Source organism: Pipistrellus hanaki (assembly GCF_964339955.1).
Source record: "Pipistrellus hanaki genome assembly, chromosome: 9".
In the NCBI taxonomy this organism is placed as follows: Eukaryota; Metazoa; Chordata; class Mammalia; order Chiroptera; family Vespertilionidae; genus Pipistrellus; species Pipistrellus hanaki.
This window is the reverse complement of record NC_140511.1, coordinates 14,311,234-14,332,967: the sequence shown is the minus strand read 5'-3', so window position 1 is coordinate 14,332,967 and position 21,734 is coordinate 14,311,234. Positions and strand designations below refer to the sequence as shown.

Sequence of the window (21,734 nt, the reverse complement as noted above, 5' to 3'; positions counted from 1 at the left end):
TCCTATTCGCGGTGAGTTTCGGAAGATTGGTTGCAGGCGTGGGCACCTCTTTGGTAAAGGCGCAGACAAACTTTGGATTCCGGCCAGTCCCTCCTTAGAGAAAGCCAGCGACTGGGAGAGCTTCTGTGCTCAGCTTGGATGGGGCGGAGTCTCAGGTTGGTGCAGACAAGCTTTGTTTTCCCTTTGGCTCCTCCCCAAGTTCCGAAGGAATGGCCTCTGGCTTCACCCACCTCTGAGAGATATCTGCCCACTGCCTGACAGTCTGGCCTCTCTCTGACTGGGGCAATCTATCAGAGCAATAGGGTGATTCTGTTTTCCTCTTGAACAAGAAAGCCAGCCAAGTGTTAGCTGTCTGCCCTCTGCACGCGTGCCAGGAGTAAGCTAGTAGCGAACTCAACCTGGCCCGCCCTCTCCGTGCTCCGGGAGTCCGCCTGCAGCAATCTTGGTCCGGCCCTCCCTCTCTGCTCGCTGGGATTAAGCCAGCGCCTTTTCGCGCGCACAGTTCTCCATACCTTCACAGTTTCTGAGGTTCAGCGTGCCTTCTTTCTCCTTCCCAGATGGCAGAGCCTCCTCTCAGCTAGCCGTCCTGTGCTTCAGGGCAATGCCTCCCCTGTTTTCCAGTTCTAAATTCAAATTTGTTGTGGTAGGCTGCATTCGGGTGTCTACCCTATGCCGCCATCTTGGTTTCTTCTCAATATCAATTCTTATGAGGTCACAAAGTTCTTTCCATGGAACTTTATATTTAATTTGTTCATATGCAGTGTGATCTAAATGGAAAATATTGCCATTTTTTATCTCTGATTATTGAATATTTGGCCAGCATTTTGTTCCAAGAAAATCTTGAAGATAAGTATTAATAGAAAAGTCTATTCTAAATATAATTCCCTCAAAATGTGTTGGGAAAAAACCATCATACAAAGTATACTATAGAAAAGGTATTGAAGTATTATGTTTACTAGACTAGATATGCAATAATGTAATGTGTTTATTGGTATTTTACTTAGGATAAAAACTCATTTCCTTTGCAGAGATGAAAAAAAAGTATTTACTATTAAAAAATAGGGATTTCATTCTGAATTAGTTTCAACTTTATATGTAGAATTTCTGAGTACTTTTCATAGAGTCAGATCAGTACATTAGCAGTAGATGATTATAATGTAGATGGCTTAATACCTTATTGTTATAAAATACAGGCAGTAATACAGTGCAGATGGTTCATTTGAGCAGTGAAAGATAAAATGATTGTATGTCATGTTTTTCCCCCATGCAATCAATTGAGATATAGAATTATATGTGCCGTTTTCTTCCCCATCACCTTAAAACTAAAGAATTCTAGAACACTAGGGAACTTGAGAATAATCCAGACTGTGAATGGTTTCTCATTTAAAACCTTTTCTTTTGAATTCAGATTTGCCTCTTGATACTGATCTAGAAAATGAAAAAACATCTAAGATCATATTGGCTGAGATGCTTGGTGACATGATCTGGGAGGACTTGTCTGAGTGCCTCATTAAAAACTGTTTGGTTTATTCTATCCCAACAAATAGCAGCAAGTTACAGCAATATGAGGAGGTAAGAGCAGAGATATCACAGGAGGTTTTAAGAGGTGAGGTTCTTACTGGTGGCAGGGTTTCTTTTTTGTTTGTTCGGTTTTTTTTTTTTTTTTTGGTTTTTTTTTTAGATCTTTAGTTCTTTACTGACATCTTTAAAAAAATCATTAATAAGGAATAGAAGAAAATTCCTCATCACTTCTTTTCTCTTGGCTTTCTACCATTTGATTGGGAAGCACCTTCTTACTAAGTGTATTTTCTTTAGTAAGATACTTTTGAAAAACAATTATCCTTGTATTTATACTTGTATCAGTTATAGTAGTTATTATTTGACACCACTTTCTCATTTGTTTTTAGTCTTTCATTGAACACTAAAATAAGTATATTTATTTTAAAGGTCTTTGTACCTTAACCAAATAGAATCAGAAATTTCTATTTAAGATACTTTTCCTAATTAATTTAAGGCAGGAAAAAAAATGTATGATAGTTTTATTCCTAGTAATTGATGATTTGTTCTAAAACTTAAATAACCAGCTGGTCTTGTTCTTTTCATTGGACTTGAAATTTTAATATTGAAATGGAATATATGTATATATAATTATATATAATTATTGTTTTTTTCTTGTATTTGTCAGATCATACAATTCACTGAAGACTTTGAAAATGCCTTGAAGGAGATGAGGTTTTTAAAAGGAGATACTACTGATTTGCTAAAATATGCCCGTAACATCAATTCTCATTTTGCTAATAAGAAGTGTCAGGATGTGATTGTGGCGGCTAGAAACCTAATGACTTCTGAAATTCACAACACTGTGAAGGTATTTGGGTTATGGTATATTACACAGTGTTCAGGAAGCAGCTCCTTTTTGAGATGAATATGGTAGACTGGAAGAAGGCATGACAATTGCTGAGCTCATAGTGGGAGTTATTAATCTTCTGAATGTTCATTTTCTTACCTTTAAAGTGGTCCTAATACTCTTTCATAGGGTATTGTGAAATTTAAATAAAGTAATGCACATGAAAGCATTATATAAATTGAAAAAGTCTACATATTTATGTCCAGAGATTACATTCTATTGTGAAAATGTTAACTTCATCTTTTAGGCACTAGTTTTGAAGTTAAGATAATAAAAAGATGTGAACTATGTAAAGTATAAACAAATTATCTGCAAAGTTAATGGACTGATTAATTTGTATTGAGGGTGAGTTACTCCTTTGATCTTAGATATTTCTGTGTGTTCACTTCTGTTTTATTTTCTCTTCATACTTTACAAATATAAAGTAATATTTGGTAAATGTGAGGTATTATTAGTTTAAAACAACACATTGACTAAGGTAATCTCTTAATAGAAAATTGCTCAGCTATTTTTCTTCTATCACTGCAGGAACTCTACTCTTTTTTCCTCTATCCCTTCTGCCATATTTCATCGACCTTGGGAGTAACTTGTTATTGTGTCCACTTTAGCTAGCCATTTGAGGGTATAGATAGTAGTAACATATTTTGAGGTAATTTTATATTGTTAAAGGAGTTGAAATCTATTTATTACCAGGAATTGTGCTGTGGGTTTTTCTAACATAAATATCACTTGGTTATGTCACTCTTTTGCATAAAACCAGTGGCTTCCCATCTTATGTGAAGAAAGACTCAGTAATCTTAGAGTAGCTATAAGGCCTTACATGATCTGTGCCCCCGTTGCCTCTCTAATCCCAGGTGCTATTGTATTGGGCTTCCATCATTGCTGTTCCCTGAATTTGCTAGAACCACTGGTTGCAGAACCTCTCTTGTTCCCTCTGCTAGTAACATTTTTACCACAAGTCATGCTTCATGTCTTGCTCCCTTTTCTAACCATGCTTTAATATTGTGACCTCTGCCCTGGCCAGTGGGGCTCAGTTAAAAAGCGTTGTCCCGTGCACCAAAGGGTCATGGGTTCAGTTCCTAGTCAGGGCGCATACCCATTTTGCAGGTTCAATCTCCAGTCTGGATGGGCATGGGAGGCAACCAATAAATGTTTCTTTCTCCCTCTCCCTTCCTCTCTAAAATCAATAAAAATATATCCTTCAGTAAGGGTTAAAAAAAATAATCCTCCTACTCAAAAAAATAAGATCCGTTAAGGGGAGGGTTTTTTCCTTACTGTGTATGTCCAGCACCAAGAAAAGACCTGGTGTACACCACTATATACATAGAATTCAGTAAGGATTTGGTAAATGAATTAATATATATCGCACTTGCCTCTGTCATAACTCCTTGATGTAAATAGGACTGTTACTGTATTGCTCTGTGACTCTGAACTAAATATTTTAACCTTGTTGGACCTCATTTCTCTTTTCAGTAACATGACAAAATTGAACTAGATAATGTGTAAGCTCTTATTCAACTAATTCTTACTTTCTATAAAACTACATTCTTTCCCCCTGAGTGCTCAAATCCTAATATGTAGCTTCTTCTAGATAAGGGTTTCTTAACATGGCACTGTTGATATTTGGGACCAGATAATTCTTTGCTGTTGAGGGTTGGCCTGTAGGAAGGTTAGTGGCATCTCTAATCTCTGTTCACAGATGCCACTAGCAACTTTCCTATTGTGATAACTAAAAATGTCTCCAGGCATTGCCAGATGTTCCCTGGGAGGCAACATTGTTCTTAGTTAAGAACATCTGCTGCAGATTCTAACCTGGTTCTTTTTCTTGGCATGAAGGCCCTGGAATTAGATACTTTAAACTGCCCAGCTTTGAAAAGCTCATCTTCCTTTTCTCATAAGTCATATTAATTTAATTTGCCTTTCATACTCTTCATCTAAATTTTCTCTAAAATAACTCCCTATGTGTACCCACTATTTTTGTAAAACATCTGAAGCTGTGTTTTGTTGTTGTTTTGTTTTTACATTTTAACCTGGCAGGTATCATATTAGATGTTCCATCTTGAGGTTCCCTCACCCTCCTCATGAAGTCACTGTTCTGAGTTGTGTATTCTGGGTCCACTAGTTTTCAGACAAACATTAGCATTTTTCTAATCGTCTCTATGATTTTATTTTTTCTTCTGCATTCTAATGTTAGCCATAATTTTACTAATAGGTCCCTGACATTTGTTTTCTTATATAAACTTCATAACAGCACTATGAAGTAGATACTATTATACCCTTTTACAGATTTGGAAGGCAAGTCTGGAGACTTACACATTTTTATCAGACTGAACTTTTCTGTCATACATTTTCTGTAGAGGGTCAGTATATGAAGAATAGAGCTGCTGCTCTTGCAGTGGGATTAAGGGACCTGTTGCTTCTACATGCTTAATCTCTCCTTTTTTTGACCTCTACCGCAGTGGTTGGCAAACTATAGCTCTCGAGCCACATGCGGTTCTTTGGCCCCTTGAATGTGGCTCTTCCACAAAATACCATATGCGGGCACGCACATTCAGTGGGATTGAAACTTCGTGGTTGATATTTGGCTCTGTTGACTAATGATTTGTCAACCACTGCCCTAGGACATCTTTAAGCAGCAAGGTTTGAAAATCATATTGCAGTACAATTTTTCTTTCTTGTACAATTGAAGTTTAGAGATGTTAAATTGACTTTGTCAAAAGTTAGGGTAAAAAATATCACTGATGTGTCCAGAATAACAGCCTAGTATTCTTCCCTTTAGTCTTGACTAAGTCTGGGAATTTTCATTCATATAAGTGTTAGAGAGGCTTCATTGGTTTTGTATTTTCACCAAATTAGTGCACAGAAGAATTAGAAGAATTGTAGTAAATAGTAAAAAGAATTGCTTATTTCTGGTGACATGCTCTCAACCTAAGATTGAACAGTCATTAAAATACTGCCATGTAGAAGAAGGAAGAGAAGAGAGTGAGAAACAAAGATGTGAGAGAGAAACATCAATCAATTGCCTCCTGCACATGCCCAACTGGGCATCAAACCTGAAACCTAGGTATATGCCCTGATCAGGAATTGAACCCTCAACCTTTTGGTGCATAGGATAACATTCAATCAACTGAACCACCTAGCCAGGGCTATACTCAAATTTTTCCATTACCCTATAAGGCCTTAGCTTTATCGTCATATCTTATTCTTCACTGTATGTTTACATTTGAATTATTCTGAGGATAGTGCTTTTTCTGTTTCTATGTTGAATCTTAGATTATTCCTGACTCTAAGATAAGTGTGCCTGATTTACCCACCCCTAATGAGGATGACAAGCTACAAATACAGAAAATGTCCACAACTCAGTACAATGAAATGGTGAATTTACAGCCTGAAAATACATTGGACCAACATTCCTTTTCTTTGCCCACTTGTCGCGTTAGTGAATCTGTGAAGAAATTAATGGAACTTGCCTATCAGACTTTATTAGAGGCAACAACCAGTAGTGATCAATGGTAAGAGTTCTGAATTGTGTGAACGTGGCAATGACTTTGTTAAATGTGTATCTAAAGATATTTATTAAGAAAATTAGCTTGAATCTTATGAGCTTTCTTTTTTTTTTTTTTTTTTTTTTTTTTTTTTTAGAGAGTGGAAAGGAGGAAGGAAGCGGGGAGAAACAGAAATAGAGAGAGAGAGGGAGAGAGAGAGAGACAGACAGACAGACAGACATTGATTGGTCACTTCACGAATGCACCTCAACTCAGCAGGGGATTGAACCTGCACCTGAGGTATATGAACCCACAGGCCAACGGAGCAAAACCGGCCAGGACTCTTGGATTTTCTTATCCCTTTAGTTAATTAATATATTTTTTCTAAAAAATAGTGCAGCACACAGATGTATATTAACAATTAATTTGTCTTTTCAATAACATCTTATAACAAGGTATAAGAATAGAAACATATATGGATCACCTAATGGGTTTCCTTGATGTTAAAGATTGTTAATTATTTTTAATAAAAAGCTCCTTAATTTTATTTAATTTTAATTTTTTTATTTGAATTGAATGATATTACATCAGAAAGCATGTGTAAGGAATTTAGAAAGCTACCTGGAAAATTATTAATACGCAAATGTTTATTATTATTGGTAGCAGTGATAATAGTGATATCATCTATTCCTGCCTGCTCTAGCCCCTTAGCTTAACATTTATGTTACCTTTTGAAATCTAGGCCCTAATTAATTTACATTTAAAATGTTTATTTTCTAAAGTGATAATAGTTTGTTGGGTGCCCAAAGAAAGAAAAGAATGGAATGTATCAAAAATCACCCTTTCAGGATGATTTCTTCTAATGTGCATTGTATACAGGGTACCCCAGACTCTGTTCCACATATATTGAATCTTTTTTGTAAGCTGTTTCTTACTCCTAGACAAAATTGAAGAGAAAATGAGAGACTGTAGCCCAAGTTGATTGCAGAACAGAATTACAAAAGCCTCTTCAGTTTGTATCTCTATACGTAGCAGTTTTTTACTTCTGGTCTTCATAGAAAACACCTTTATTAGTTAGGGCTGGACTTAATCATACTGCATCTTCAGATTGGCTTTCTGAGTTTCAGTTTTTACCTCCACATTCAAACAAACCCCTTTATTCTATACTGCTCTAGAAAGAACACGTTTACCAAGATACTTCCATGACTTCAATGAGTCATTATATTCACTAGTCCTTCCAGTTTTAATTAGAAGTAGGAAGAAAAATACATGTAAAAGGAAGTATATTCCTTTGGCAAAATAAATATGTGAGATTACAGAACACCCAACTATACAGATATATATGTGTGTGTGTGTGTGTGTGTGTGTGTGTGTGTGTGTATTTAAAAATATTTTTATTGATTTCAGAGAAGAAGGGAGAGGGAAAGAGATAGAAACATCAATGATGAGAATCATTGATCACCTGCCTCCTGCATGCCTCCTACTGAGGATCAAGCTTGCAACTTGGGCATGAACCCTTGACTGGAATTGAACCCAGGCCGATGCTCTGTCCACTGAGCCAAACTAGCTAGGGTGACCCAACAATATTTTTGTATACTGAATGTCTACGACCATTCTTTCACTAAAAGAAATAGTTTTTAACAGGACAAATAAAATCACAACTACACTGCAATAACTCACTTCTCTGTTATTAAATCTCAAAGAACGTATGAAATAAAAATAAAATAAAATAATTAGGTATTATGGTAATCAAGTAAACAGTATTTGGGGGTATAATAATCATAACTTATTTTTCTAAACATTTGTGGCATTCCTGTGACTTATTCAAGGTACATAGTTTAAGATACTCTTACATAGAAGTTAAGTGCAGAAACCTTATATTTGCCCTTTCTGAGTGCATTTTAATAATAATATTTAGGAATTCTAAGGCCAGATAAAAAGGGCAAAAAAAAAAAAAACACCTTAAGGTTAGATTCTATTCTAGAAATGTTGATTCATCTCCTTGCATTGGGGTAAGAAGGAGAAAAGGTGAAAGCTGAAAGTCAGACTGATTCTAAAAGAACCAAGTGAATGCCTTATTGATGTCTTGCCCTTTGCAGAGTACATCAGTGAGTAGGTAACATTTGCTTGAGGCTTAGCTCCATTTGTTACTGAAGGGATACTCTGGGTCCTGGCAGAAAACAAACAAACTGGTAAGTGGAAAAAGGCTTTGGGTTGAATGCTGCAATTCTTAACATTACTAAGAAATCCAAGTTTTTAGGACTGCAGTCTACTTAGCAAATACTGGCTGAGAGTGTATTTCCATCTAGATAAGTGGTGTTTTCAGCAGTGACCAAGGCAGATATTTGCTCAAATTGTTGTTTTTGCTGATGACTCTCACTTAAGGTACATATAGTTTGATTTTTTTTCTATTTCCAATATATCCTTATGCATTTCTATTTAAACTGTTTTCCTCTTAGTGCTGTTCAACTTTTCTACTCAGTGAGGAATATCTTCCATTTGTTTCATGATGTTGTACCAACATATCATAAGTAAGTACCACTGCATCTCATTTCTGTATAGTATTGTATGTCTAAAATGTTTGTAAGTCAGTTAAAACCAATAATCTTATTTCCCACCAGAGATATTTTGGTTACTAAAAATTTTACAGTGAAACGCAGTAAACCATTTAAAATACACGTTTACAGGCCATTTGTTAATAAGTTAATTAGGGTACTGTAATCTTGCAATATAATGGGTGATGCAAATTTTAAACTCGAAAAAACTTTACCCTGTTTTTGATGGTTGATAAGAACTGCCTCACTTTACTTGGTTACAAAACAAAAGGTCATCACTCTACCTTACTATCTAGTAAACTTGCTACATTTTCTCTTGGCTTTGTAGACTTAATACCACAAGGGATTGCCACTTAACTGTCAAATATGGTCAGCCACTCTTTCTAGCTATTTTAGGCTATATTTACTTAATTGGTAGATTTTGAAGTATCTTTTAATATTAATCTGAAAAGTTATTCATAACTGTCTCCAAGAGCTGTCTCTATTATCCACATTAAGTGTTTTGCATATCTTTTATGAAAGTTTTAAATATTATGTCAGCACAGTTATTCATTAGTTGAGGACTCCTGGTTTCAAAGAAAATTAGTTTATTATTTGTAGTATTTTTAGTTCAGATTTTTGAATATTGAGATGTTTTTAGGTAGGTACACCTGTTGTTTTGTTATAAAAGAAAACATTGTGAACCTTATTATTTTTAGTTATATTTTCTTTGCTGTGTTTTAAAATTTTTATTTCACTGTCTACTTAGTGAAGTAAAGAAAAAGAGAAAACATCTCTGGGTCAGCTGATAGCCATGTTTTTTGAGTTTCAGAGACAGTTGGTTTAGGAGTCCATGCTTAGAAACATTTTGCACACTACTGTGATTTACTTCTGTATGATCTTGGAACTTTGTGCTGGACCTATGGTTTACAAATTTGAGTGTGCATCAGATTTGCACACTCTGATATAATATAGATTTCTAGATCCCGTGCTCAAGATTTCTTGATTCAGTAGGACTGAAATAAGGGCTGGAATTTTAAATGAATTTCCACATGCTGATGTTGCTTGTCAGGGGACCACACTTTGAGAACCACTGTTTTAGGTGAGGGTTCTCAGCTTAGGCAGTATTTTTTAAAATATATATATATATTTTATTGATTTTTTACAGAGAAGAAGGGAGAAGGATAGAAAGTTGGAAACATCAATGAGAGAGAGACATCGATCAGCTGCCTCCTGCACACCTCCCACTGGGGATGTGCCTGCAACCAAGGCACATGCCCTTGACTGGAATCAAACCTGGGACCTTTCAGTCCGCAGGCTGACGCTCTATCCACTGAGCCAAACCGGTTTTGGCAGCTTTGGCAATATTTTAGAATCACTTATGAAACTTTAAGAATATGTATATTTGCCTAGGTCCTATCCCAAGAGATTTTGATTCATAGGTCTGGTTTAAAACTCACACATCTGTATTTTTTTAAAGCCCTATAAATTATTCTGATGTGTAGCCCAAAATGAGGACCACTGTCTTAGACTGTTAGTTTCTGACTTTATATAATTGGCCTGACATTGTTAAAATCAGCAAACTAGTAAGTGTTAGTTGAGAGATTGCTGAAGGATCGATAGCAGAAATACAAGACAATATCTCTTCCCAGGCTGGGTAGGAAGACTATTATGTGTGGAAGATTTAGAGCAGTGGTTTTTGATTTTGTATGAAAATTAAGATAACCTGGGAAGGTTTAAAACATAAATGCCCTAGCTTCATTCAGAGACTGTAATTTAATTTGGGATTGAAGCCTATATATATATATATATATATATATATATATATATTTATATGCTTAGAAACATTTTAAATATATTTTTATTGATTTCGAGAGGAAGGGAGGAGAAATAGAAACATCAATGATGAGAGAGAATCATTGATCGGCTGCCTCTTGCACTGCCTACCATGAAGATGGAGCCCACAACCTGGGCGTGTGCCCTGACTAGGAATCAGACTGTGATATGGTTCATAGGTCAACACTCAACCACTGAGCCATGCCAGCCAGGTTAAATATCTGTATATTTTAAATTTTCCAGGTGTCTAATCTGTAGCCAGTTCTGAAAACTAGTGAATTAGAAAATAGTTAAGTGCCGAATATGGTTTGGCTCAGTGGATAGAGCGTCGGCCTGAGGACTGGAGGGTCCCGGGTTCGATTTGGTCAAGGGCATGTACCTTGGTTGTGGGCACATCCCCGGTGGGGGGTGTGCAGGAGGCAGCTGATCGACATTTCTTTCTCATCGATGTTTCTGACTCTCTCCCTTCCTTTCTGGAAAATCAATAAAATATATTTTTAAAAAAAAGAAGAAGAAAATTGTTAAATGCTTCAGTATATAAATAAAATAGGAATTTGGAGAAAGAGGAAATAAGTTTATATTTCCACAGACTGATCAGTGCTATGCTAGGTTTCTAATACAAAAGTTGATACAGGGAAACATCCTAATTCCCCTATTCTTTCTTGTCTGTTATTCTCTGGGATAGTTTTGTAGGATAAGGTCACACTCAGGCAGAATAACTTTTCTCTGATTGTAAGTGGGATGATGAGATTATATCTTCTGTTCAGCATTTATACAGCAGACAATATTAAAACCTAGAAAGAGTTAAAAGAGTCATAACTTCATCAACCCAAACTTCAATAACAGGTGATTTTTCTTTTTCTACCCTCTCTCCTTAACTAGAGAGAACCTTCAAAAACTTCCCCAATTGGCTGCCATTCATCATAACAACTGTATGTATATTGCTCATCACTTGCTGACCCTCGGGCATCAGTTCAGATTACGTCTTGCTCCCATTCTTTGCGATGGCACTACTACTTTTGTGGATCTTGTACCTGGCTTCAGGAGACTTGGTAACTGATACCTTAAATTCAGTAAAGCACATTGATTATGCAGCTCCTCAGCCTGGTATCTTTGAAATTTATGAATGAGGCAGTTAGAAATTAGGTGGTGGTCCTGAGCTATGTTAGAAAGTAGGAGGGCATTTAATTTGCAAATATTCCTAGTTATTTAATTTTATAAAGTGAATGTACCCTTTGTGGAAGCATTACTTTTTCTTGACATGATTTCATGATACATTAGAGTTCCAGACTTCATTGCTAATGTGCAGTGAATTCACCAAATCAGAGTTTTGTCAGTAAAATGACAAATAATAAGATTTGTATTGTGACAGTTCTGTTAGCATTGTTGGGAAGAGCTCACTAATGTCAGTGCTTGTTATTTTGCAAAACCTTAAGATAGCTCCCTCTTCTTCTTACTCCCTTAGCTTTACTTGGAATTATTTTTTTAAAAATCAAAAGAAATGAAATGTGGGATAAATCAATAGTTTTGCTATAATGACAGCCTAAGAAAAGCAGAGACTCTGTATTATTCACTTAGCTTTTCAATTCCTGACATTTTTTTTGGTGGTATAGATCTTCAGAAAATAAATCGCTGCTTCTATTGTAAGTTATTTTTCTCATCTGACTTCGGACAAGCTATTGGGAAAGACTTATTATCCTGAGAATGGGTTTGGAGGAGCTGGCTAATGTATTAGAAATGACTGTCTCTAGTAACCTTAGGGCAGCTTTATGCTTGTTTGCTAGATAACAAGCAAGTGTTTTCAAGTAAGCAGAACAGACCCATGGTGCATGCTTCTCTCCTCTTGCACCCTAGTTTTGCAGTGTGGAATTGAACAACTGTTAGAATTCTTTATTCTCATTTCTCATTATAGGGACAGAATGTTTTTTGGCCCAAATGCGGGCACAGAAAGGAGAACTTCTTGAAAGATTATCAAGTGCTAGAAACTTTTCAAACATGGATGATGAAGAGAACTATAATGCAGCAAGTAAAGCAGTCCGTCAGGTGGGAGGCTGTTGTTGGCTCTGGAATTTGTTTTCTGTCTTTAGATGTCCCCCTTATTTTTAAACACCAAAAACTATGTCACGGATAGCTCAGCTGATTCCACACAGCCCTCATTGGACAATCTGGACACCTTTTACACTCACATTTATGATCGTTCCTTCTGCTGCTCCCCCCACCCAAGTCAACAGTAAGATACCTTACCATCAAGTCATCGTGTGACAAGTTTTGAGTCTGTCAAAGCAAATATTTAACCCATGAACTTGGGTTTGGGAAATTTGAAATATTAGTTTTCATCTTAATACCCCTCTTTCTTGCGTGATTTATTTTTTAGTATCATTTTCCTGTTCTCAAGATAAGTGTTTTTCATCTAGCAGGCATATCACTAAGGTTTAATATTCAAGAAGCACATATTCTTGGTTACTTTACCTCACCTTTATGTGCTGCCTCTTCTCTCATAAACATACAAATGATAAATGTAAATCTGGAAAGAAGTTGCATCAATCTCTCTTTTATGTAAATAGCTGAATTCTTCTGACAGGTACTGCACCAACTAAAGAGACTTGGAATTGTGTGGCAGGATGTCCTGCCAGTGAACATATATTGCAAGGCTATGGGGACTTTACTCAACACAGCAATTTCTGAGATTATTGGCAGAATCACTGCCTTGGAGGTAAGAGCTGTTAGATGCCTCACCAGACTTAATATGCACTTCTTTGTCCTTGATTGTCACTTTACTAGGACTGTGTTATTGAAGTCTCATTTTTAGTCAACACAGATGGTAGAAGAAATTGTTCATATTTTATGTCTAATTCATAATTGTGTGTTTTTGTTGTTGTTGTTGTTTTAGTTTTGTTTTGATTCTTTCTTGCTCCAGAGACTTGCTAATCTCTCCCTTTTGTAGCCATATATGAAGGTAGGATTACACTAATTTTCCATCTAGCATCAGCGTAAATTATGAATGAGAAGGTTGAAAATAGTAGTCCCGAGATGGGCTGTAAAGTATGAAGTCATGTATAATTTGCAAATAAATTAAATAATTTAATTTAGTAAAGTGAGATGCAATTGAGATTATATGTATGACCCTACAAAAGTTGCCTGGACTCTGCTATCTCATGCCTCTAAAGCATAAATTGGCTAAAACCTTGTTTGTAATAACATTCCCTGCTTTGCAGCAAGCTATGCCACCTTCTACTGGAGAAATGGGCTTTTTCATGTAGGCAAACTAAATTACTAACAATCTGTTGAAACATATTTTGTGTCACTCTAGCTGTAAGAGTATTGTCAAAGAGCTGATGAAATCTAGTGTGCAGTAAGAGGTGCTAAATTGGTTGGAAAAATATTGCTGTTAGTTCACTTCCTGGACAACATGCACCAAATATCTTTTCTTTCCTTTCTACTAAGCTGGCCCAATTCTATTTTGTTGTTTTCCATTTGTGCAAAACCAGGACATCTCTACTGAAGATGGTGATAGATTGTATTCCTTGTGCAAAACAGTGATGGATGAAGGACCCCAAGTATTTGCACCTCTCTCTGAAGAAAGTGAGAACAAGAAATATCAAGAAGAGGTTCCAGTCTATGTGCCAAAATGGATGCCATTCAAAGAACTCATGATGATGTTACAGGCCAGCCTGCAAGAAATTGGGGATCGGTGGGTAGAATGATCTTTACACAGTCTCAAGGAGTTATAATGCCATTGAGAGCAGTCCTTCCTTCCTCTCTTCTTCCCTTCTTCCCTTCCTCCTTTCCTTCATCATCCCTCCCCAACTTCTCTCTCTTTTTCTTCCTTTCTTTGCATGGGAAGATTATTTTATGTATTTAAGGTTTGTTTTTTTTCCCATTTCTGTTGACATACAGTATTATATTAGTTTCATGTGTACAACATAGTAAAAGTTACAAAGTGATCTTTCCAATAAGTCTAGTACCCATCTGATACCATATTATAGCTATTATAATACTAGAGGCCTGGTGCATGAAATTCATGTACTGGGGGAGGGGGATTATCCCTCAGCCTGGCCTGCGCCCCCTCCCAGTCTGTGACCCCTTGCTCCTTACTGCCCACTTGCTCCCTGTTCCTTAGTGCTGCAGCGGAGGTGGGAGAGCCTCCCTCCACTATCGCTATGCTCACTAGCCGAGAGCCCGGCTTCTGGCTGAGTGGCCCTCCCCCTGTGGGAGCACACTGACCAACAGGGGGCAGCTTCTGCATTAAGCGCCTCTCCACTGGTGGTCAGTGTGTGTCATAGCGACCAATCATTCTGCCAGTCATTCTCCTGTTCAGTTGATTTGCATATTAGGCTTTTATTACGAAGGATTATTCTCTTTTTTTTAAATATATTTTTATTGTTTTTTTTATAGAGAGGAAGGGAGGATAGAGAGTTAGAAACATCGATGAGAGAGAATCATTGATCAGCTGCCTCCTGCACACCCCCTACTGGGGATGTGCCCGCAATCAAGGTACATGCCCTTGACTGGAATCGAACCTGGGACCTTTGAGTCCGCAGGCTGATGCTCTATCCACTGAGCTAAACCGGTTTCGGCTATTCTCTATTTCTTAATGTTACCCCGGAAAGGACTTCCTATTGAGTAACAGTAGTTGGGACCTTTGCATTATTTATCATAGTGTGGATCTCATTACCACTTTTTCATATTTATTAGCATAAAGACTTCTTGTTTCATATAATTGTGGTCTTGAACATGTTGCTTTGGAATGCTATACAGATGATTTTGGATTTGTAAGAAGTACACCTTCTCACACCTACATGGAAATTGTTGCCCATTTTAACCAACAGTGAATGCATTTTAACATTGGCTTTGGCACTTTAACAGAGAAGTGACTTTTATTTGTATTCAACCTCAAACCATTATTTAATTGACCAGCTGTTTTTCTGCAGGAAGTACAGTAGGGTTAGAGGTCAAGCACTGTACACATAGAAAAGATTCACTTTTTCTTAATATAGTAGATGATGTTTCCTCTCACCACCATCAGTTAGCATTGCTGTCCCAGTGTTTGTATGCTGACTATATCATATTGCACTAATAGGTGTGGGTTAGTACACATCCATGGATGCTTTTATTATTGACTTGGTAGATGATTAACCAGTATGCATACCTTGCTCAGGGAGCTCCCTGAATAGCCTTGAAAGTCCATCTCCATAGCTACTTGTTTATCTGTTTTGGCTTTGTTTATTACAGATCCCTAATCATATTAGACCTAGATGGGTTTGGATTGTTCTCAGCAAATATTGTCTTTTCTAAAACAATGTAAATGAGATTTCTATTTGTAAAAATCACATCAAAATACTTCTAACATATTTAGTACATTTGTTTTATTTATTTGTTATTTACAAATCCTTACTGGGTAATAAATATCTTTAGGTAAAGACTCCAGAGGGCAGTGTATAAGAATTTTTCTTTTGCTGTTCAAGGGCCCTCTTATAGCCTAAGAATGATCATTAATTCCTTGTTCTGAAAAAAATTATAATACTTTGACATCTTAGCTTCCTTTTCTTTCTGCCTAGAAAGGTTTTTTTTTTCTTTCAAAGATTTCAGTAAATATATGAATAATATCTAATTGAGAAATTTTTTAACCTTCTGTTATATAGTTTAAACATTTTAGAATTCTAAAATATACATATGTAAGAGTACAGAATATATAACATATACTCATAGTTTAAAGAAAAGGAGTAAAATAAATGTTCACGTACCTATTACCCAACTTAAGGAAAATATTACTAGTGCCTTTGAAGACCACTTTGTTCCTTTCCAAGTGCTTCCCACCAGAGGTTACCACTATCTTGAATTTTGTATAATTTCCTGGCCTTTCTTTATAGTTTTACCACATTTGCACATATCCCTAAAAATATATATATATTTTTCCACATTTGCATATATCCCTAAACAATATATAGTTTTCTACATTTGCACATAACCCTAAACAATATGAAGTTTAGAACTTTCTATATATGAAATCTCCTATAACTTGCTTCTTTATATTTTTTAAATGTATTCACAGTGGTGTACATAGCTGCAGTTCATTTTCACTGCTGAATCATATTTCATTATCCAGATATTTTGTAATTTATTTTGTTACTTCACATCAGTATTTGGTATTATCAGACTTTAAAAATTGTTTCTAATTGGTGTGAATTTTGCTCATTGTCATTGTAATTTACATTTCCTTAAATTCTAATGATGTTGAGCATCTTTTTATTGATCATTCATGTTTTTCCTATTGTAAAATGCCTGTTCATTATTTTTTGCCTTTATTCTAATGGGTTGTTTGTGGTTTCATTATTGACTTTTGGGAGTCCTCTATGTATTTTTTATACCGTTTCTTTCTAAGTTGAAATTGTTTTGCCGTGATTCACTTTTTAAAGTAGTTATAGATCCTAATACTCTATATAAACATATGAGGATGTGGTCATAACTGTCAAATTTCAACAGGGCTTAATTAGGATAGAATTAGGATAGAATATCTTCCTAACTTGGTCTTTTTATCTGTCTGTGCTGATATTAAAATGCAGCCAAGAGGCCAAAGAGAGTGAGTGGTAGATCCATAAAGAAGGGGGAAGGATGCCAGGATCTGTTTTATTTTTATTAAAACAAGCATTTGTGACCAAATAAGTATTTTTTAAATCTTGCTTATACTTCAGAGACATAATAGGAAAAATAATTTTTATCTTTTATTTTGCAGGTGGGCAGATGGAAAAGGACCCTTGGCCGCTGCATTCTCTTCCAGTGAAGTAAAAGCTTTAATCCGTGCCTTGTTCCAGAATACAGAAAGAAGAGCAGCTGCTCTTGCTAAGATTAAATAAGCACCATTCCTAAGAAAGCCATGACTTGACTGTGTGGATTCCTCTCTTGGCATAATTACTTCTTTAAAGACTTCGTGGAACACGCATTGGTTTTGGTGAACCAATATGTAATGGAAGAACCTGGCCTCCGATCAGGGAATCCAGGAGATTCCAAGGGTCAGGGCACAGAATTTGTGAGCAAATGGGAGATGTATTTTGGGAGGTAGGGGAACATATTTGGCTTTGTAGGAATTAAGAAGACTTCCTTTAAAATTTCTTTCCAATAAATAATGCTTTGAAGGGGAGTGTCTTTAATAACATGGGAACTTTGACAAAAGAGACCAAATTTTCTTATATTTTCTGCTATTCTTTTCTTGACATTTATGATCCTCACAGAGGGCTCACTGACTTTAAAAAAAAAAATACATTTTATTGATTTTTTTATAGAGAGGAAGGGAGAGGAATAGAGAGTTAGAAGCATTGATGAGAGAGAAGCATCTATCAGCTGCCTCCTGTACACCTCCTACTGGGGATGTGTCCTTGACCAGAATCGAACCTTCAATCTACAGGCCGACGCTCTATCCACTGAGCCAAACCGGCTAGGACGCTCACTGACTTTTTATCCTCTTTCTTGGTAACACTATCTGATAGTTTCTCAGAATCCCTAGGACTCCTAGGACTTTTAGTATAAATTTTTGCTATTTTAACTAAATTCTATTTTATAGATACTTTTTATTTGACAATTATAGTTGACATTCAATATTCTATTAGCTTTAGGAGAACAACATAGTAATTAGACATTTACGTGTCTTACAAAATAATTCTCCCTATAGGTTTAGTACCCATCTGACTCTTTACATCATTATTGACAATATTTTCCCTATGTTGTACTTTATATCTTCTTGTCTAATTTTATAACTGGCACTTACTTCTGAACCCATCTCCCCAACCTCCCTTTCATCTGGCAATCATCAATTAGTTCTCTGTATCTATTGGTTTGTTTCTGTTTTGTTGATACATTTATTGTGTGTTTTTTATATTTCACATGTAAGTGAAATTACATTGTATTTGTCTTTGTCTTTCTGACTTACGTCACTTAGCATAATACCCTCTAGGTCTATCCATGATGTAAATGGCAAGATTTAATTCTTTATGGTTGAGTAATGTTCCATTGTACAAATATACTACAGCTTCTTTATTCTCCTATCAATGGCTACCTAAGGTGCTTCCCTATCTTGGCACATGTAAATAATGCTGCAGTGAGCATGATGCGTATGTCTTTGAAATAAATTAATGTTTTGGGTTTCTTTGGATAAATACTCAGAAGTAGAATTTTTGGGTCATATGGTCATTCTGTTTTTAAATTTTTTGAGAAATCTCCATACTGTTTCATAGTGGCTGCACCAATCTCCATTCCCACCAACAGGGGGATTTCCTTTTCTCCACCGTCTTACTAGCACTTGTTTGGTGATTTATTGATGATAGCCATTCTGATAGGTGTGAGGTGATATCTCATTGTGGCTATAATTTGCATTTTTCTGATGATTAGTTTGTTGAGCATCTTTTTATGTCTATCCTTTTTGAAGAAATGTCTATTCAGGCCCACTGTCCATTTTTTAATTGGAGTGTTTATTTGTTTGTGTTAAGTTGTATGAGTTCTTTATGTATTTTGGATATTAACCACTTATAAGGTATGTCATTGACAAATATCTTTTCCAGTTCAGTAGGTTAATCTTTTCATTTTGATGGTTTCCTTTACTTTTTAGTGCAAAAACTTTTTAGTTTGACGTAGTCCCGTTTGTTTATTTTTTTTCTTTTGTTTCCAATGTCCACGGAGACATATCCAAAAACATATTACTAAGAGCAATATTAAAGAACTTACTGCCTATGTTTTCCTCTAGAAGCTTTGTGGTTTCAGGTCTTACATTTCAGTCTTTAAACCATGTTGAGTTATTCTTGTATATGGTGTAAGAAAGTGATCTAATTTCATTGTTTTGCATGTGACTGTCCAGTTTTTCTAACACCATGTATTGAAGAGATTGTCTGTACCCCATGGTATATTCTTGTTTTTATTGCCATAAATTTGTTGACCATATAGGTATAGGTTTATTTCCGTGCTCTGTATTCTGTTCCATTGGTCTATGTGTGTGCGTTTATGCCAATATTATGCTGTTTTGATTACTACAACCTTGTAGTATAGTTTGATATCAGGTAATGTGAGGCCTCCTATTTTGTTATTCTTCCTCAAGATTGCTTTGGCTATTTGGGGTCTTTTATGGTTCTATATAAATTTTATGATTATTTGCTCTATTTCTGAGAAAAATGCCATTGGTGTTTTGATAGGGATTGCATTAAATTTATAGAGTGCTTTGGGTAACGTGTACATTTTAATGATGTTGATTTCTTTCACGAGCGTGGTATGTCCTTTTATTTATTTGTATATTCTTCATTTTCTTTCTTCAATGTCTTACTGTTTCCTAAGTACAGTTCTTTTCCATCCATGGTTAAATTTATTCCTAGGTGTGTTTTTTTCAATGCAATTGTAAATGGGATTGTTTTCTTAATTTCTCTTTTTGATAGTTCATTACTGATGTATAAAATACCATTAATTTCTGAATATAAATTTTGTATTCTGCTACTTTACTGAATTCATTATTGTCCATCTCCTGTTATGTCTGTCATTATTTGCTTTATATATTTAGGTTTGCCTGTATTAGGTGCATCCATTTTACAAGGGTTATTTTTTCCTGTTTTATTGATTCCCTTATCATTAAGAAATGTAATTTTTTGTGTCTGATTATAGCTTTTGTTTTAAAGTCTATTTTGTCTGGCAAATATTTTGCTTCTTTGGCATTTTGTTGTTTTCATTTGCATGAAATATCCTTTTCCATCCTATTACTTTCAGTATGTGTTTCTTTCAATTTAATGTGTGTCTCTTGTAGACAGTGTTTTTATGGGTCTTGTTATTTATTCAGTTTTTCTATATTTTTGAATTGGAGCATTGAATTTATTTACATTTAAAGTGGTTATTGATAGAGATATAGTTATTGCCATTTTATTATTCATATTTATCCCTTTCTTCTTAAAGAATCCCCATGGACATTTCTTGTATTGCTGCTTTGATGGTGATGAATTCTTATAGTTTTTTCTTGTCTCTCTGATTTTAAATTATAGCCTTACTGGGTAATCTTGATTGTATGTCCTTGTCTTTCATAACTTTGAATATTTTGTGCCAATTTCTTCTGGGGTGGTGGCAGTAGCACAAAGTTTCTCTTAAGAAACCAACTGACTGCCAAAACTGGTTTGGCTCAGTGGATAGAGTTTCGGCCTGCAGACTGAAGGGTCCCAAGTTCGATTCTGGTCTGGGGCATGTACCTTGGTTGTGAGCGCATCCCCAGTGGCGGGTGTACAGGAGGCAGCTGATTAATGTTTCTCTCTCATCGATGTTTCTAGCTTTCTATCCCTCTTCCTTCCTCTCTGTAAAAAAATCAATAAAATATTTAAAGAAAAAAAAAAGAAAGAAAAGAAAGAAACCAACTGACTGACTCATGGCAGCTTCCTTGTAGGTAACTAACTGTTTTTCTCTTACTGCTTTTAAAATTCTCTGGTCTGGCTGGGTGGTTCAGTTGGTTGGAGTGTTATCCCATGCACCAAAAGGTTGCATATTCAATCACTAGTCAGAACGCTTACATGAGGCACCAGTGGATGCTTCTCTCTGCCTTCCTCTCTTACTTAAAAAAACAAACAAACAAACAAAAAAAAAAAAAAAAACCCCCACATATTCTCTCTCTATTTTTAACCTGTCATGTTAATTTATTATGTCTTGGCATGGGACTGTTTGGGTTAATCTTTTGGGGACTTTGTGTGCTTCCTGGATTTATATGTCTATTTTTTTTTTTCCAAGTTAGTGAAGTTTTCCATCATTATTTCTTCAAATAAGTTTTCAGTTCCTTGTCCTCTCTTCTGTATCCCTATGATGTGAATGCTGGTATGTTCAATGTCATCCCAGAGGTTGCTTAAACTATCCTCATTTTTAAAATTCCTTTTCCTTTTTGCTTTTTTGTTTGGATGTTTTTTGCTACTTTGCCTTCTAAATCACTGATTTAATCTTCTCTTCACCTAATCTGTTGATTCCCTTTAATGTATTATTCATTTCAATTAGTGTATTCATTTCTAACTGATTCTTTTTCATGGTTCTCTATTTTTTTAAAAATATATTTTATTGATTTTTTATAGAGAGGAAGGGAGAGAGATAGAGAGCTAGAAACCTCGAGAGAGAAACATCCATCAGCTGCCTCCTGCACACCCCCTACCGGAGACATGCCTGCAACCAACGTACGTGCTCATGACCGGAATCAAACCTGGGACCTTTCAGTCCGCAGACCGACGCTCTACCACTGAGCCAAACTGGCTTCTGCTCTCTCTCTATTTTTATCTTTTCCCTCTCTTTGTGAAAGTTTTCACTGAGTTAATCTACTCTTCTAAGTTTGTTAAGCACTTTTGCAACCACTGCTTTGAACATTATATGATAGATTGCTTGTCTCCATCTCATTTAGCTCTTTTTTCCCCTTTTGACCTGTTCTTCCATTTGGGATATGTTTCTTTGTCTCCTCATTTGGGCCAACTCCCTATGTTTGTG

The 21,734-nt window shown here is 35.8% G+C and overlaps 1 protein-coding gene across 1 annotated transcript in view; it reads left to right on the top strand.

Annotated features, from left to right (window-relative positions):
- Positions 1-17,395, top strand: part of ZW10 (zw10 kinetochore protein) — a 37,598-nt gene extending 20,203 nt beyond the window's left edge. Inside the window, exons 8-16 of the mRNA XM_084893729.1 lie at positions 1,409-1,572; positions 2,186-2,368; positions 5,681-5,919; positions 8,352-8,423; positions 11,145-11,314; positions 12,175-12,305; positions 12,844-12,975; positions 13,751-13,953; positions 16,996-17,395. Coding sequence (XP_084749855.1) covers positions 1,409-1,572; positions 2,186-2,368; positions 5,681-5,919; positions 8,352-8,423; positions 11,145-11,314; positions 12,175-12,305; positions 12,844-12,975; positions 13,751-13,953; positions 16,996-17,116 — 1,415 coding nt within the window. The 3' untranslated portion in view covers positions 17,117-17,395. The remainder of the gene's footprint in view (positions 1-1,408; positions 1,573-2,185; positions 2,369-5,680; positions 5,920-8,351; positions 8,424-11,144; positions 11,315-12,174; positions 12,306-12,843; positions 12,976-13,750; positions 13,954-16,995) is intronic.
- The last annotated feature ends 4,339 nt before the right edge of the window (positions 17,396-21,734 follow it).